The sequence below is a fragment of the Danio rerio genome, chromosome 3 (genome assembly GCF_052040795.2).
Source record: "Danio rerio strain M-AB ecotype USA chromosome 3, GRCz13ab, whole genome shotgun sequence".
In the NCBI taxonomy this organism is placed as follows: Eukaryota; Metazoa; Chordata; class Actinopteri; order Cypriniformes; family Danionidae; genus Danio; species Danio rerio.
In genome coordinates, this window is record NC_141023.1 from 33,580,449 (window position 1) to 33,598,254 (window position 17,806).

General features: G+C 39.6%; 2 protein-coding genes and 1 gene segment (V, D, J or C); all 3 read right to left on the minus strand.

Moving 5' to 3' along the window:
- Positions 1-3,303, minus strand: part of LOC141375059 (uncharacterized) — an 86,872-nt gene extending 83,569 nt beyond the window's left edge. Inside the window, exons 1-4 of the mRNA XM_087244768.1 lie at positions 3,207-3,303; positions 3,063-3,107; positions 2,098-2,177; positions 1,691-1,998 (exon numbers count right to left, since the gene is read on the minus strand). Of these exons, the coding sequence (XP_087100894.1) occupies positions 1,691-1,998; positions 2,098-2,149 (360 nt within the window). The 5' untranslated portion in view covers positions 2,150-2,177; positions 3,063-3,107; positions 3,207-3,303. The remainder of the gene's footprint in view (positions 1-1,690; positions 1,999-2,097; positions 2,178-3,062; positions 3,108-3,206) is intronic.
- LOC137489848 (immunoglobulin gamma-1 heavy chain) overlaps positions 1-17,806 on the minus strand; it is an 84,326-nt gene that overhangs the window by 32,040 nt on the left and 34,480 nt on the right. The gene's annotated exons all lie outside the window — the stretch shown is intronic.
- LOC147845675 (Ig heavy chain V region 914-like) lies at positions 12,137-12,751 on the minus strand. The segment is given in 2 exon segments: positions 12,137-12,552; positions 12,647-12,751. Coding segments are annotated over 2 exon segments (375 nt in total).

Sequence of the window (17,806 nt, forward strand, 5' to 3'; positions counted from 1 at the left end):
TGTATATGTTAATTACAACAAAAATAACAACAAAAACCCTCACAGGATAAGGCTGTTAGGATCAGCAATACAAAAAAATGTGAGGTACATGGTTAGATTAAGCTGAAACATTGAACAGCATACAGAACACCGACAGATAGTTTTATCAGTCATAAGAGGAAGGGGAAGTTACATTTGCATGTTTCTAAAATAGAAAAGAAGGGTTAAAAATTATGGTAAGTTAAAACTATTGACTATAGCTTACGTTTTAATGTAGAATAAGAATTGATTGCTGGTCATCCCTCAATCACATTCTCCATAATGATACTTTTTGTTTAGATCTGTGACCTTTCTTCTTATTTAGTGATCATCGTTTATTTCTATATGACAGCTAAATAACAGAAAGTTTACCAAAATAAACCTTTTTTTATTTTATTTTAAAAACACTTTTGTCTTACATTCTTTTCGAAATGCACATGGTTACTTTATTGTTGCCAAGCCAAAAATTCTGTTAATGGTTAATATTTCATCAAGCTCCATCAACTTATTTTTCAATAAAATGGTCTGTTTGGTCAAGTCTTTGTTTGGTTAAATTTGCAGGCTGAATTAAATGTATTCTTGTTATTTTTTTTAGTTGTTTACTACTTATCTGCATTCAAACTTTATTTCCCTGCCAGAATTGATCTATAGGTGAGACTGACAATAATGTTTAGTTGTGACACAATTTAGCTGAAAGTGTACAGGGTACCCAGCTTTAATGAAAAGCACATTAGTAAATCTATCAATGAAAATATGTCAATTTTAAAATGTACATTTTGCCTTACTTTGTTAGATGTATGCTCAAGCAAATATACAGTGAGTTTTATTTGTGTTCAGAGCAGGTTAAGGTAAGCCTCTTTAGAACTTATTGCAGTTCTTTATACTGTACACAGCTCCTCTGTGGTATAATAAAAAAGAGAGTCTCCATAAGCTGCAAATTGCATACAATGATTGTATCAGGATTCTTCTTTAAAAAAAAACATAGCTTCTCTTGTTATCTGTATTGATTTGTACTCATATGTATATATGCTCTACATGTCATGTACATATGCAGATATTTGACTGAACTTGTGGATATGTGCAGGTATAGATTTTTCATAGAGGAATATGATTAGGTATCTGTACAGTTGTGAATGTAAAAGTGCATATGTATCTACATTTCAAATATGTTTCTTTATTATTATTTGCTGGCATTGGAGGGATTTGGGGTTTGTTCTTTAAAATGTGAAAAACTTTAAATAAAATATTTAAAAAAAAAAAAAAAAACAGATGTTGTAGTGCAAGTGAATTATTCAGTAGGGTAAGAGTTCGATAATTTTTTAATGAGAAGTTTAATCTATAAGTTTATCTGTCTCTTGAAAAAGTCTCAGAATGGCATTTTAATGTTGCTGATAAACCCTATATTACCGAGGTGTGATATCAGTCACATTTTATTAAATTATTGGCCTAACTGTCTTTTTAAATGTATATTGAGTGGTTTGTATTGTTTTGTTTGTCTTTTGTACTATTTTTGTAGTGTCTGGAGTATCCTTTTCATATCAATATCATATTTGTGTCTTTAACTCATTTCTTTAAGGCTGGTTAAATGTCCCAAATCTTTATTCTAGCATAGTACTGAACACTACAGCTGTCTGCTTCTGTTTTTGTGCAACATCACATCCTTTTGTCTTACTGTGTCTCTTGCACAGTAGTAAACAGCAGTGTCTTCGGTTTTAAGACTGTTCATCTGAAGGTACAGCTGGTTCTTGTTATCATCTCGTGAAATAGTAAATCTTCCCTTAACCTTGTCAGAATAATAGATATAGCTGTTGCCATTGGAAAGTGTTGCTACCCATTCTGGCCCTTTCCCAGCAGCCTGTCTGATCCAAGCCATCCAAGAGCCACCAAAGTTAAAACCAGAAGCGGTACAGGTCAGTTTATGAGATTGGTCTGGTTTAATCACTACAGCCTCAGATTCAACCAGTGTCTGACTCCTGCATTCTGAAAAATGAGAAAATAGCATTTACAATAAATATTGTAGGAACGTGTGCCAAAGCTTGACCACTGAAAACAAAGGGTTAATGAGCATCGTTGTCTTACCGTGTATTAAATAGATCATTAGCACAACAATAAAGATCATCCTTTGCTTCATATTTGATTTTCTGTCATAGAAATTTATGCTAGAAAACATATAGACAGGGAGGAGTGGAGGTATTTATGTGTTTATGAACAGATGAAGATTTGCATACTTGGAGTGCCCTCTATTGGCTAAAATATAAAGAGAAACGTAAACCACCTGAATATTACTTTTTATTTTTTGGCATTACAGCACAGAATATCTGTTAATAATATTGCTCCCCATTTTGTTTGATTGACACGTGTTGTTCATTTATTTACACTTCATATTACTTTATAAGACCTTTGATGTTATATTCTACAGTTTGATAATGTGACCTTTTATTGACATTTTAGTAGTTGAAGCGTTATATTGTAGACTGTAAAATTATATGATCAATAAGTCTTGGCAGTATGTTTTATGTTAATCATAAGTTATTGAACTAAATCAAAATTATATGACATGTCAATGTAATTTAAGTTAAATTACTCCTAATGTTTATTTGATTCATTATGTCAAATATCAATTTTACTAATGTATTTTAAATTAATTAGTTATTTTTATAATAATAATAATAAAATAATAATAACAATATATCAATTTATTATTATTATGATTATTATAGTTGTTATTATTATTATAAGTATTTAATATCATTATTAATATTGTTTTTTATACAAATAATCCATTTTAACAATAACCCAGTCAATATATTGTTACAAATACAAAAAATGCCAATAAAAGACACTGTGTTTTTTCCCCAGCAAAGCAAACTTTTTTTGCTAGCAAAACTTGAAATGAAATCTGTCAGAACAACATTTGCTCTGTGTTTATGGAGTTTTCATATGTTTGATGATGTTGCAGTGTGAAGTGCTGTGACAAAGGAGTTTGTCACTGGCCTGCGGCAGAGCTGTACACCCACATATTCACGCACACACACATAACTTACCTTCACTCCACCAGCCGATCGATCGGGTGCACACGGGAGATTGCGCTGTAATAAAAACACATACACGCACAAACACATTATATACTCCATTAATCCTTGCATATTCTGACACGCCATAAATCACACCGCATACATTTGTCTTACCTGTGTGTCCGTTTGTGTTTGTGTTTGTTCGTCTCGTTGCGTTTCTGTTGCGTCTCTCTTCCGGGTTGCGCAATCGCGGCTACGGGAGGCAAAAGGGGCCAAAAAGGTCATGCGCAGCATTTTATGCACAGTGATGCGCTGCGCATGCGCTGAGTGGTTGGGCACCCGGGGGAGACTATGTGTTTTATGTGGGGGATGAAAAGAATGGGAAAACAATGGAAAAAGCAGTATTCATGACATGTGAAAATGCTGATTTAATAATTTTGGTTTTAAGTTATATAGTAATACAAATGAAGTGTATGAAAGTGTGAAATACTTACCTGAAAGATTTGTTTATGTCCATACTTACCTTATACTTACCTTCAATATAGTTTAATCCAAACTGGGCGGAGTCACTCACTATAAATAGAGTGACTTGTGCTCAGTTCAGTGTGGGAGTCGTTGGAGATAGAAGGTGTGAGTAGTGGCGAATAGTTGGTTTTGATAATTCTGGAGAACAAATATTTTGTATATAATTATTTTGTTACTTTATTGTCTCTATTTGTTTGTTTTGTTGTTTGTTTATTTTTTGTATATATATATCTATTTTTTTTCTTTTATTTTTGGGATTTTTGGAATGGAAACTTTTGCACTGTAAATAAACGCACCTTGCACCATAGTGCTACGTCGGCTGAGCCATCATTCATTTTTTTTTTCTTGTTTCACACACACCCGAAAAACGCCTCTGTGTGACAAGTGGTGTCAGAAGTGGGATGGCCAGTCGTAGAAAAGTGACTTCTGGAAAACAGGCCAGGAAGGGTCTGCGGTCACAAAAACCTGTGCTGGAAGAGGTAGCATGGGACACTATGGACGAAGAGGAGACAGCCAGTGCAGAGGGTGCCGAAGCCAGTTCCCCTAGAGCTAAACCTGAATCAAAAGGTATGGAGAGCGATGTAGTGGCATTGATGAGGACATTTCTGACAGCTCAGTCAAAAAGGGAAGAAGGCCTCATCTATGAGCTACGGGGGTTGCGAGAGTCACTGCAACGCTCAGTTATACCAGAAACATCACCAAGCCAAAGCCTACGCCTAGATCTACCCACACCTGCAGCTTCACGAATTCGGGGACCGTCAGTCACGCAGAACCCGACACTGTCGACACAGAGGGCGGCAGACTCACCACCACCACCACCAATGCGACCAGAGTCACGGATGCCAGCATTTCAAGAGGGAGAGGACGTGGAGAATTACTTGCGTCGTTTTGAGCGTCTGGCAAAGACCTGGGGTTGGCCGGAAGAGGAATGGGCGAATCGACTAGTACCCCTTCTCACCGGAAAAGCGCTGGAGGCATACCTCGCGATGGACGAAGATCGGGCGGAAGTCTATAAGGATCTTCGGGAGGCACTGATGGCGAAATTCGATTTATCAACAGAGACCTACCGACAACGATTTCGGCAGACATCAATTCCTGCTGGAGAAACACCGACGGAGACCTACAATCGCCTCAAGGGGCTCTACAAACGATGGATACGTCCCGAGCAGTGCACAAAGGAGGAGGTAGGAGAGGCTATCATCCTGGAGCAGCTGCTACGAGTACTGCCATTGGAGGTACGGACCTGGGTGAGAGAGCATGAGCCGACCGATGGGCTGAATGCAGCAAAGTTGGCAGTCCAGTACTTGAATGCACACCGAGGAGGTCAGATGTATGCCCGTTCTACACCAACACGAGGGGCCAAGCACACTGATACATCTGGAAAAGGTACTGTCTCTGTTTTTCCTACTAAAAAGCTTATTTGCTATTACTGTCAACAAGAGGGGCACAAGGCGTCGAACTGCCCAGTACGCAAACCCAAACTCACCAGTCTGTGTTATGTTCCAAGAGAGGGGGACGTAAAAGACAAGGTGACGTACACTAATCGACACATAGACGTCACCGTGAATGGACAAAACATAAATGCACTCATTGACACTGGCAGCACATTTACACTGATAAAACAATGCTACATTTCAAGAAACACCATTGACTTTACACACACACAGAACATCCAATGCGTACATGGGGACAAAAAAGACTATCCTACCACTGAAGTGACTCTTGTTATCAATGATCAACCATACTTGATGTCAGTGGGGGTAGTGGATGCTTTACCTGTAGGTATGGTTTTGGGATGGGACCTACCTGTGTTGAACGAACTGTTAAGCAATGCTGTTGAAAGTACCAATGTGTATGATGATATATCATGTCCGGTGCTAACACGCTCACAAACCAGAGCGGGTTTAGAGCCCTTACCTGCTATGGATGACAGTTTGATCCAAGGGAAGGGGGGTAAACCAAAAAAGTCACGGCGACAGCGCCGTCTAGAGAAGCAATTGGGTTCACCTATTGTGGAAGTGTCAACTGAAGGGTTGAAGGTGACTGAATGGGATATCCCTAAAAATATTGCACAGTTACAAGCTGAAGATGTAACATTGAAACCTTTGTTTTCTAAAGTGTGTGAGGGGGAAAAACAAATTGAGACGCTAGGGGCAGAGAAATATGTGATAGAAAAGGATGTACTATATGTGTTGTCTGATGGTGTCAAACGTCTTGTTGTGCCTACATGTTGCAGATCACTCATATTACATCTAGCACACACCATTCCTTGGTCTGGACATTTAGCACACCAGAAAACCTACCAACGCATCGGTACACGATTCTATTGGCCTTCCATGTATACTGACGTACACACATATTGCTCCACATGTATTGTTTGCCAGAAAACCAGCTCTGTTCACAGGTCAGCGCGAGTTCCTTTGCATCCATTACCTGTCATCGAAACTCCATTCAAACGGATCGCCATGGACATTGTTGGGCCACTGGAAAGAAGCAGTACAGGCAACCAGTATATATTAGTCATCTGTGATTACGCTACACGATACCCTGAAGCATTCCCTCTACGCAGCATCACAACTGCTAAGGTAATCACTGCATTAACACAACTGTTTTCCAGAGTTGGATTCCCGCAAGAGATCATCACTGATCAGGGCACTAATTTCACATCAAGACTGATGCAGTTACTGCACAAGCAGCTGGGCATCCATTCCATCCGTACAAGTCCCTACCATCCACAAACCGATGGATTAGTAGAGAGATTTAATCAAACCCTCAAAAGGATGTTGAGGAAATTTGTAAGTGACAACGGCAAAGACTGGGACAAGTGGCTTCCGTTCCTGCTATATGCATACCGAGAGGTCCCACAGGCATCCACAGGCTTTTCGCCTTTTGAACTCCTGTACGGATGGCAGGTGCAAGGTCCTCTCGATCTGGTGAAGAGGAGTTGGGAAGCATCAAGCACTACAGCCGAAGGAGAAACTAACATTGTAAAGTTTGTATTACAGATGAGAGACAGACTTGAGAAGTACCGAGAGCAAGCTCAGGAGAATCTAGAGGAAGCTCAGAAGAACCAGAAGCTGTGGTACGACAAATGGTCTCGACGGAGAGAATACCAACCAGGACAAAAAGTGCTGTTACTATTACCATCTTCCACAAACAAGCTATTGGCGAAGTGGCAGGGTCCCTATGAGATCACTAAGAAGAAGGGTCCTGTTACCTATGAGGTGTTTCATCCAGATAAGGGGAAGAAAAATCAAACATACCACGTCAATCTTTTGAAGGAATGGCGGGAGCAAGGACCTGAGTTGAAGAAAGGTATGTTGGCCTGTAAGGTGGAGACACCTGAAGCAGAAGATGACGACAAGGTGGACTTTGAAACCCCAGAACACTTGCAGTCAGCGGTAAGCCTGGAACATCTGCAAGAGAGGCAAAGAGTGGAACTGACCGAAGTGTTAAACACCTACCCAGAATTACAGAGAGGAAGACCTGGAAGAACAAACTTGGTGGAGCACAAAATCTGTCTAACGGAAGCAACACCTATTCGTCAAAGGCCATATAGAGTGCCTGAAAGCCTGATTAAACCCTTGAAGGAAGAGCTGAAGATGATGTTGGAAATGGACATCATAGAACCATCGACTAGTGCTTGGAGTAGTCCAATAGTCATTGTACCTAAGAAGGATGGTACGCTGAGAGTATGCCTGGACTTCAGGAAGTTAAATGCGGTGTCCAAGTTTGACGCTTACCCGATGCCACGCATCGATGAACTGGTCGAGAGGATTGGGAGAGCCAAATACATCACTACTTTGGACCTCTGTAAAGGATACTGGCAGGTACCCTTGGAGAAGACGAGCAGGGAGTATACTGCATTTAGGACACCAGTGGGGCTATACCATTTTAAGACCATGCCCTTTGGTCTTCATGGAGCTCCCGCAACGTTCCAAAGACTCATGAATCAGGTATTAAGAAACTGTGAGGAGTACAGTGCCGCATACCTGGATGACGTAGTCATTTATAGTACTACCTGGACCGATCATGTACACCATCTGCACAAGATTCTGCAGAAGATACAGAAAGCTGGTTTGACACTGAACGTCGCCAAGTGCGAGTGGGCCAGACAAGAAACGAGGTATCTTGGGTTCCAGCTGGGGAATGGAGAGATACGACCACAAGTGGACAAAGTGGAGGCACTCCGCAACTGTCCTAGACCTCGTACCAAGAAGGAGGTACGATCCTTTCTCGGACTGGTGGGATGGTATCGGAGATTCATTCCTCAATTCTCTGAAAAAGCAGCACCCTTGACGAATTTGACGGCTAAAGCCATAAAGAATCCGGTTCCGTGGACCAAAGAATGTGAGAAGGCTTTCATTACCTTGAAAGAAAGAATGTGTACTGTACCTGTTTTACGAAGCCCAGACTTTACAAAGAAGTTCTTGGTACAGGTGGATGCCTCAGCGAGAGGAATTGGAGCAGTGCTTATGCAGGAGGATGAAGGTCAGGAACACCCCATCCTATACCTGAGTAGAAAGCTGTTGCCACGAGAGACCAGGTATGCCACCATTGAAAAAGAAGGATTGGCTATAAAGTGGGCACTGGACAGTTTGAGATACTACCTGATGGGTAGAGAGTTTACCCTAGAAACGGATCATAGAGCCTTAACCTGGATCAATACAATGAAAGACCAGAATGCCAGAGTGACCAGATGGTACCTGTCACTGCAGCCTTTCAAGTTTAATGTAAGATACAAGGCGGGAAAGAGCAATGTCACAGCAGATTACCTGTCACGATTGCCTGACGTCAGCAATCTAGGAGAGGTGGGAGGTAATGTGACAAAGGAGTTTGTCACTGGCCTGCGGCAGAGCTGTACACCCACATATTCACGCACACACACATAACTTACCTTCACTCCACCAGCCGATCGATCGGGTGCACACGGGAGATTGCGCTGTAATAAAAACACATACACGCACAAACACATTATATACTCCATTAATCCTTGCATATTCTGACACGCCATAAATCACACCGCATACATTTGTCTTACCTGTGTGTCCGTTTGTGTTTGTGTTTGTTCGTCTCGTTGCGTTTCTGTTGCGTCTCTCTTCCGGGTTGCGCAATCGCGGCTACGGGAGGCAAAAGGGGCCAAAAAGGTCATGCGCAGCATTTTATGCACAGTGATGCGCTGCGCATGCGCTGAGTGGTTGGGCACCCGGGGGAGACTATGTGTTTTATGTGGGGGATGAAAAGAATGGGAAAACAATGGAAAAAGCAGTATTCATGACATGTGAAAATGCTGATTTAATAATTTTGGTTTTAAGTTATATAGTAATACAAATGAAGTGTATGAAAGTGTGAAATACTTACCTGAAAGATTTGTTTATGTCCATACTTACCTTATACTTACCTTCAATATAGTTTAATCCAAACTGGGCGGAGTCACTCACTATAAATAGAGTGACTTGTGCTCAGTTCAGTGTGGGAGTCGTTGGAGATAGAAGGTGTGAGTAGTGGCGAATAGTTGGTTTTGATAATTCTGGAGAACAAATATTTTGTATATAATTATTTTGTTACTTTATTGTCTCTATTTGTTTGTTTTGTTGTTTGTTTATTTTTTGTATATATATATCTATTTTTTTTCTTTTATTTTTGGGATTTTTGGAATGGAAACTTTTGCACTGTAAATAAACGCACCTTGCACCATAGTGCTACGTCGGCTGAGCCATCATTCATTTTTTTTTTCTTGTTTCACACACACCCGAAAAACGCCTCTGTGTGACAAGTGCATTTAGCTGAATTAATAGTTTTTTATTAAATGAAAAACTTTTCTTCAATGAAAGCACCTAAATCAAATCAAATGAGACCTTTAAAAACGTTTTAAATTATTTAAAAGGTTAAAATAAAAAATTGTATTATTCACTATGACACATTATGTTAATTAAAGCTCCATATTTCCACCCAGCATGCACCTTCGTTATATCAGCAGTAAGTGCAGTAATGTTAATGTCTTTTATGTGATATTGAGTATGGCTTGATAAAGCATGTATTCTGTTGTAGCAAATTCTACAAAATGTGTTCACCTAAAGGAGAGTAATGCTTTAATTTCCTATAAACGGTTTGGTAATGTCTGACTGACTTCACAAACACAATGCAGGTTTTTGATGGGCGCTGCAGCCTTTTGTGTAAGAGTGTCTCTCGTGCACAGTAATAAACAGCTGCGTCTTCAGTATTCAGGCTTTTTATCTCCAGGTACACCATATTTTTGCTGGTGTCTGTTGAGATGGAAAACTGACCCTGTAGAGACTGAGCAAAATATACAGTTGAGCTATATCTTCCTCCAATCCATTCAAGTCCTTTCCCTGGTTTCTGGCGTATCCAGTGCATCCAGTAGTCACCCACTGAGAATCCAGACCCAGTGCAGGACAGAGTGACTGACTCTCCTGGTCTTTTCACCACAGAGTCTGAGGAGGTCAAAGACTGACCACTTACAGCTGAAAAACATGGACAATTAATGTAAAAAGAATGAAAACTATTTAAAGAAGCAGACTTTGATTCTTAGTATAGTACACAATAAAGAGCTTCTTACTTCTAATCATCATCAACACAACTCCATAAAGTAACATTTCCATTGTCACCCCAAACACACCCTAAAACTGTGATGTTTTGAGCACAGAAACTGACTCCAGTTTCAGTTTATAACAAAATCCCTTGGGTATTTTAAAGGATGCTGATCCTCCCTTTCTAATTTTTTTTTTTTTTTTTTTTTGCATAGAGTATATGCAAATTCATGGTATTTTTTTGTCTTATAATAGAGATGTGATCTTGTAAGTATGATTTGGTTTCTCCTACTAAATCTATTAAAATGTCACTCTAATTCTGATGTTTTCATACAAATCATCAAAAAAAAAAAAAACTAGTAAGGTCTTTTCATGTTAAATATCTAAAGCAATAACAAAAGCAGCAAGCCTCATGAGCAGAATCCGGGTGTGTATGTAGTAAATGGTGAATGTTGCTTGATTAGTATTTTGAGCTTTTAGGTAATCTTTTAGCTGTACTAATTCCACGGGTATATGACTGGTGCTTGAATGTGGCGTCTTGAGAAGGGTCTGGGTAAGTCTGGTCAGTGAGGTGGACAGAGTGAGGCATTGTGGTATTTCATGTTGTTAACAGTGGTGGATTTTCAAGATAATTTGGTTGTTTCTGATCACTGGTAAATTATATATGCACTGTATATTACTACAGCAGTCAGAACAGGAGTGTTCTACAAGAGAACTTTAGAATGAAATAATCCCTTTTTGTTCTGAACGAAAATGTTGTGAGAGATTTTAGAAACCAAAAAGACAGATGAAAGGAGAATAATTCAAATTATTAACAGAAGTTGGAATATCAATTGTGTGTGGATTTCAAGCTAGAACGTATCTGAATTAGAAACAACAATAATAAATATTATTTATATTATGTGAGTATTGTTGTTGTTGCTGTTATGATGATAATGATGAAAATTATGATGAAAAACATAAGGATGATAAAGATTGTTCATAAACGTATAAGAAAACTTTTCACTTTGTATTTCTGAGTTCTTGTAGAGCTGCATCATCAGATGGAGTCGCTGTGCCCTGGTTCTCGAGCACAGTAATAAATAGCAGTGTGCTCTTCTCTCAGACTCTTGACTTCAAGATATTGTGTACTTTGAGAAACATCCTCACTCATCGTGGTATTTTTTTATGTAGTCTGCATAGACAAGATAATCAGAGCAAGAACTGCTGCCAGTATTAATTTTCCCAATCCATTCCAGAGCTTCTCCAGGCTTCTGCCGTATCCAGTGCATGTAGTGCTCAGTCATTGTAAACCCAGATATTTTACAGGAGATCTTCACTGTTTCTCCAGGTCTCTTTGTCACAGCAGGTGACTGATCTAATCGAATTTCATCCCCACTGATACCTGTGCAATAAAAGACAAAATTGCATTAAAGAACAGCTTTAAATAATCAAAGTGATAACTAGAAAAATGAATAAATGTCAAATTACCATGCTGTAAAAGAATCAATATTAAGATGATAAACAAAATGCTTTTTGACACCTTTTCCAACATGTTTTCTAAATGTAAAGTCAGCTCATTAGATATTATTTCACCAGTCATTGAACAGTTAAGCTAAATCTGTGTGTTATATGCAGTTAAATAAACACATTTGCATAAGCTGATTTCTCTTGCCTTAGTTTTATAATATATGATCTGAGAAAGTAAAATGAAGTGAGTATTGAGGCTGATCATGTGAGAGAAAGGAGTTCCTGTTGGTGAACTCAGTTCTGTTTATTTGGAGTTTCCTAATGTATTTTACATTACTGTGGTTTTATATGTATGTAATGTTGCTACATTAGTATGCTGTTTTTATTACATATCAGAATTTATATTTCAATACAATATCCTGATAATTCGTAAAACAGCTTGTTTAAAATGTAAATGACTCCCTCTTGTGGTATACAAAAAATATGTGGTAACATTAATTATATACATTTGACAGTTATTTTATTATTTTCATAGCCTATTTCTGAATCTGTAAAATAAATACATAAACACTTCCAGCCCTCAAAATATATGATGTTATAGTAAAGTGTTTGCATCGTGTGTGTAGATAATTGTGTTGATGAAGTGTAGATGTGTTTTTGTCAGATTCTCTCACTGAACTGAGCCACTGTGGCTGTCTTTGCACAATAATACACAGCTGTGTCCTCAGTCTGCAGGCTGCTAATGTCTAAGTACAGCTCATTTCTGCCCGTGTCTCTGGAAATGGTGAAGCGACTCTTGAAGGAGTTCCCAGAGGCTATTGATCCACTACCCCATATGATCCCGATCCACTCCATGGCTTTTCCAGGAGGATGTCTGATCCAAGCTGTGCCATAATCTGTGAGAGCGTATCCAGAAATTTGACAGGACAACCTGACCGACTGACCAGCAGCTTTAATCTGTGCAGGAGATGAGGTCAGGGAGATGCCAGAAACATCTGTAAAAGACAATAACATATCTGTTTCTAACTAATGTTTGTATGAAAAGCAACAAAAGATTCTCTCTTCACTGATGTGACTGAATCCACTCACATGGAAATAAGGCAAATAAAAGGAGAAGAGTTTGACTCATGATTGATTTCAAGTTCAGACAGACGTTCACACAGCTTTATCCTGTTATTAGTGGTCTGTCTCTGTTAAGGAGGAAATGGTGACTCTTATTCTCTCATGGGATGGTGAAAATTTGCATATTATAATGCGAGTTAAATAAGGATGTGATTTTGAACATTCAAAGACCTATTTTCTGAAAGGGACATAAGGGACACGTCACGTTCTCCACAGATTGATTGGTGTAACGTCTTGTATACAAAGCGTCACTGACAATCCTGTACACAGCGCTAAAACATTTAGTTATGCAGTAATTATTAAAATATAGTTAAAATATCGATACCAAATTAAAAGTTTCTGAGTATCGATATATCGATATAACTAGCAATAGCATAGCCAAATGTCATTCATTCATTCATTTTGCTCCAGCTTAGTCCCTTTATTCATCAGGGGTCGCCACAGCAGAATGAACCGCCAACTTTACTTTTGACTACATGTATTTTTTTTCCTTGGGCAGAATTAATTGATTGATGTTAGATTACATTTTCCATTTTCAACCAACTTACATATACAGTATGGGTAAAAACGATAGTTTCTTTGTACTAAAGTAAAAAAATATATATATTTATTGTCACTACATTAAATTATATATTACTGCACGGTGGACCAGTAGGTAGCACATTCACCTCACAGCAAGAAGGTTGCTTGTTCGAGCCTTGGCTATGTCAGTTGGCGTTTCTGTGTGGAGTTTGCTTGTTCACCCAGTGTTCGTATGCTTTCCTCCAGGTGCTCCGGTTTCCCCCTTAAGTCTGCGCTATTGGTAAATTGGGTGGGCTAAATTGTTCGCAGTGTATGTGTATGAATGAGTGTGTGGATGTTTCCCATTGCCTGGTTTGATGATTACTGACTCAGACTCAGTCAGTGTCTGACCTTTGCACTCTGTAAAAATGAAAGTTAGACCATTGTTCTTAGCAGTGTAGTATATAAAAAAGTACAACAAATAATAATTAATTTTTAAATCATACTCACTATTTATACAGACTATGATGCTTATTAACAGACAGGTAAGTTTAAGGTCCATTTTTGCTGCAGTTTTGAAGAGACTCACTGATAAAACACACAGATGAACTTAATATGTATTTACACAACATAAAATACAGTTTAATTTGCATAGCCAATCCTCCATCAGACTCCCTCCATGAAAGGTTGACAGACACAAAAAAAAAAAAGAAAATGCTTTGCATAAAGCCTTGGCTATATCTTCCTCATTGTGAACAGTATTTCTTACTACAGAGCAGCCATTCTGTCTCAGATTTTTTTATGATTGGTAAATATTGATACAAATAAATATTTAGCTTTCAATTAGCTTATTTATAGTCAGAAAATTAAGCATATACTGTAAACATTTACTTAGGAGGCTACATATGTTTAAGCTACAAACAACCACTTTTGTATTAATTGTATTAATTGAAAATTTGTATTAATTGAAAAAGTAACACTGTATCTGTCTGAATAATATATATATATATATATATATATATATATATATATATATATATATATATATATATATATATATATATATATATAAACTATCTTATATATATATATACTGTATTAGAAAGGCAAAAGAAAAAAATTTGGACAAAAAAGTCACATTACATTTTGTGAATTTTTATGGGTTTGCAATTTTGTGGGGGTTTGATTGTTTTTTAAACAATCACAGCAAAAAAAATAATGATTGTAATAAATTATAAAAAAAAATCTAATTGCAATTGCATTAAAAACAAACTAACTGAAAAGCTGGAAATATAATATTGTAGTTATTCATTCATTCATTTTCTTTTCGACTTAGTCCCTTTATTTATCAGGGGTCACTACAGCTGAATGAACCACCAACTTATCCAGCATATGCTTTACGCAGCGAATGTCCTTCCAGCTGCAACCCAACACTAGGAAACACCCATACACTCTCACATTCACACACATACACTACAGCCAAGTTAGTTTGTTCAATTCACCTATACCACACATCTTTGGACTGTGGGGGAAACTGGAGCACCTGGAGGAAACCCACGTCAACATGGGAAGAACATGCAAACTCCACAACGAAACGCCATCTGACTCAGCTGGGGCTCGAACCAGCGACCTTCCTGCTGTGAGGCGATAATTCTACCCACTTCGCCACAGACACCCAAATAATTTTTACTCTTCCGTTATTTCCAAGAAATTAATTTATAATATCAAAGTTTTACTATTTTTGGCAAGATTAAGTACATACACATGTGTACAAGTACACATTGTTTTGCTAGGTGAAGTTTATTCATAAACTAATTTCGAGAGGAGCACGTGATTATGATTGAACACGGCTGGTTCTGCATTAGCATGCTTGATCCACCAATCAGGCCATTCCTAACCACTATAAAGAGCCAGGGTTTTCTCACTACAGTTATCTTCGATTGAAGAACAAAGCAAGCAACGTTTACGACAGAAAACAACGAAAACTACTACAACTACAACTACAACAACAACTACTACAACAACAAAAACAACAACAACTACTACGACAACAACAACAACAACTACTTCAACAACAACAACTACTACTACTACAACTACTACTACAACAACAAATATTTCAACAACTACTACTACTACAACAACAGCAACTACGACAACGACAACAACAACAGCACGGCGAAGCAAGCTAAGCTAACCAACAGCTACATCAACAATAACCCTTACCACTGCCCATCTTTCTACAATACCTTCAAAAGATGGAAATCAACAACAACAACGTCAACAGCCCCAGTAATTCCACCATCAATCCAGTCAATCCAGTACCACTCACCTTTACAGAAGAGCCAGCAGCACCCGAACTCTCCACGGTACCTCAAACAGAGCCCCAGAACGCCACAAGAAGCCGCCGATCCACCCGATCATCCACCAGACTTCGCACCAGTTCCACTCCTCCATCGACATCCAGACAGCAAGCCACGTCCCCAGCCTCATCATATGCTACAGTTTCCTCCTTCCGTCAGCCCACAAGAATAACTATTTCAGAACTACGCAAACATCTCGCAGATCTCGGCATTCACGCCCCAAGGACCCTCAACAAACCGGAACTACTCAAACTCTATTCAAACGCCACTTCAGATTCCCACCCGTTACTCAGTACCAGCAAAAGACCTATCACCAGGGAACCCAGCGCCAGACACACCCCCTACCCTCAACCCACCCGCACTCAACCAGGAAAAAGAAAATCAAAAACCAAACATGTATCCAGCAGCGCACCCACAGGACCACACCCCCAGGAATCCCAGTCACCACCAGCTACGTCACACCGTCAGGACTTGAACCAAGGACTCCCCGTTTCTCAACTTTTACCTCCCTCTTTCTCTTGGCCTCCAGCCCCTCCCTCCAGTTCTCCTGCTACCCCTCCTATCCCTCCAATTTCTTCTAATCCTTTCCAACCTAACGTTTCCGCTCCTCCTGCCTTTCAGATTAATCAGCCTTTCTCTCTCCCTCCTCAACCTTCTACTTCTTACTCTATTCCCCATAACCAACCAGCTTCCTCTCTTCCAACCTACCCTATTCCCCCCTCTTTTTCACTCCCTTTAGCACACACTAGCACTGATCCAACTCAAACTCTCCCCGCACCAGTTTCCTCAGCACGGCCCTCCTACACACTTTTCACCGCCACTCCCCTCCCTATGCCGCCTAACGCTCTGGCTCTGGATCCCACCCCTATCTCTACAGCTACAAGAAACCAGATTCTCTCAGGTGCAGATATAGATCTCATCACACTCCTGTCACCAATTTCACCTCCCGCGGCAGAACGTCAGGTCGATTGCGGCGAATTCACCTTCACCTTAAAACAATCGTCCAACACACAGTCACGTATCTTATCCTTACCCGAATTTACCATGGCATTTTCACGCTATACAGAAGTCATCTGTTCCGCCTTCCCCCATAGGAGGCGCGAGTTAAATGACTACATGGCGATCATAGCCGAACTCGCGCTCTCCTACGGGGGCACTCATTTTTACACGTACCACAAATTATTTTCAGCCAAATGTGCAATCCGGGTAACCCAATGGAATCAAATTCCGTACTGGGGGGCCGTGGACTTTGATATCCATAATCGGGTCTTTTTAGGATGCCGTAATCTAGCCTGCGCGGTCTGCCGCTCAAGTCTTCACGTCACTACCTCTTGCCCTTTCATCTCTCCCTCCGCTAACACAGTTCAGAACCCGAAATCTACTAGTTACGTTCCCCGCCCCGCTAATCCTAACATTTCTCCTCTTCTCCCTCCTTCTTCTATCCGCTCCACTCCTTCCAATAACATCTGTATTAACTTCAACTTAGGTAGATGTCAGAAAAACCCTTGCAAATATCTGCATGTCTGTTCATTTTGCGGTGGGGCTCACGCTAAAATTGTTTGCCCAATCTTCAGAGCAAACAATAAAAAATATAAAAACTACCTATCGACTCCTGTGAATATTCCTCACCTTATTTCTGAGTTAAAAGATCACCCTGATACTAACTTCTCTGATTTTCTCATTTCAGGTTTAACTCACGGATTCCACCCAGGTGTTTCAGCCTCTCCCTCATACAACCTCTGCTGTCCTAATCTTCTATCTGCAAAAGCCGAACCAGAAACAGTCGACCAGCTTATCAAAAAAGAAATTGATAACGACTTCATGATCGGGCCTTTTACAGCTCCGCCGTTTACAGTATTTCGTATTAGTCCTATTGGAGTGGCTACTCGGAAATTCTCCGGTAAAAAGCGCCTCATTATTGATCTCTCCGCGCCACATAACTCCGTATTTCCCAGCATAAACAGCACTATCCCGATAGACGAATACTCGCTTCACTACCACGACATAGACCAAGCCATAACCCTTATCAAAACCGCCGGCCGTAATGCCTGGTTAGCTAAAGTCGATATTACATCCGCTTTTAAAATTATGCCAATCCACCCAGATTTCTGGCACCTTTTTGGCATTCGCTGGCGATCAAAATTCTACTTTGCAGTCCGGTTAACTTTCGGCTGCAAAAGCAGCCCAAAAATATTCGACATGCTTTCAGAAGCCGTATGTTGGATACTTTCCAACAATTACGGAATTCCTTACCTTATACATC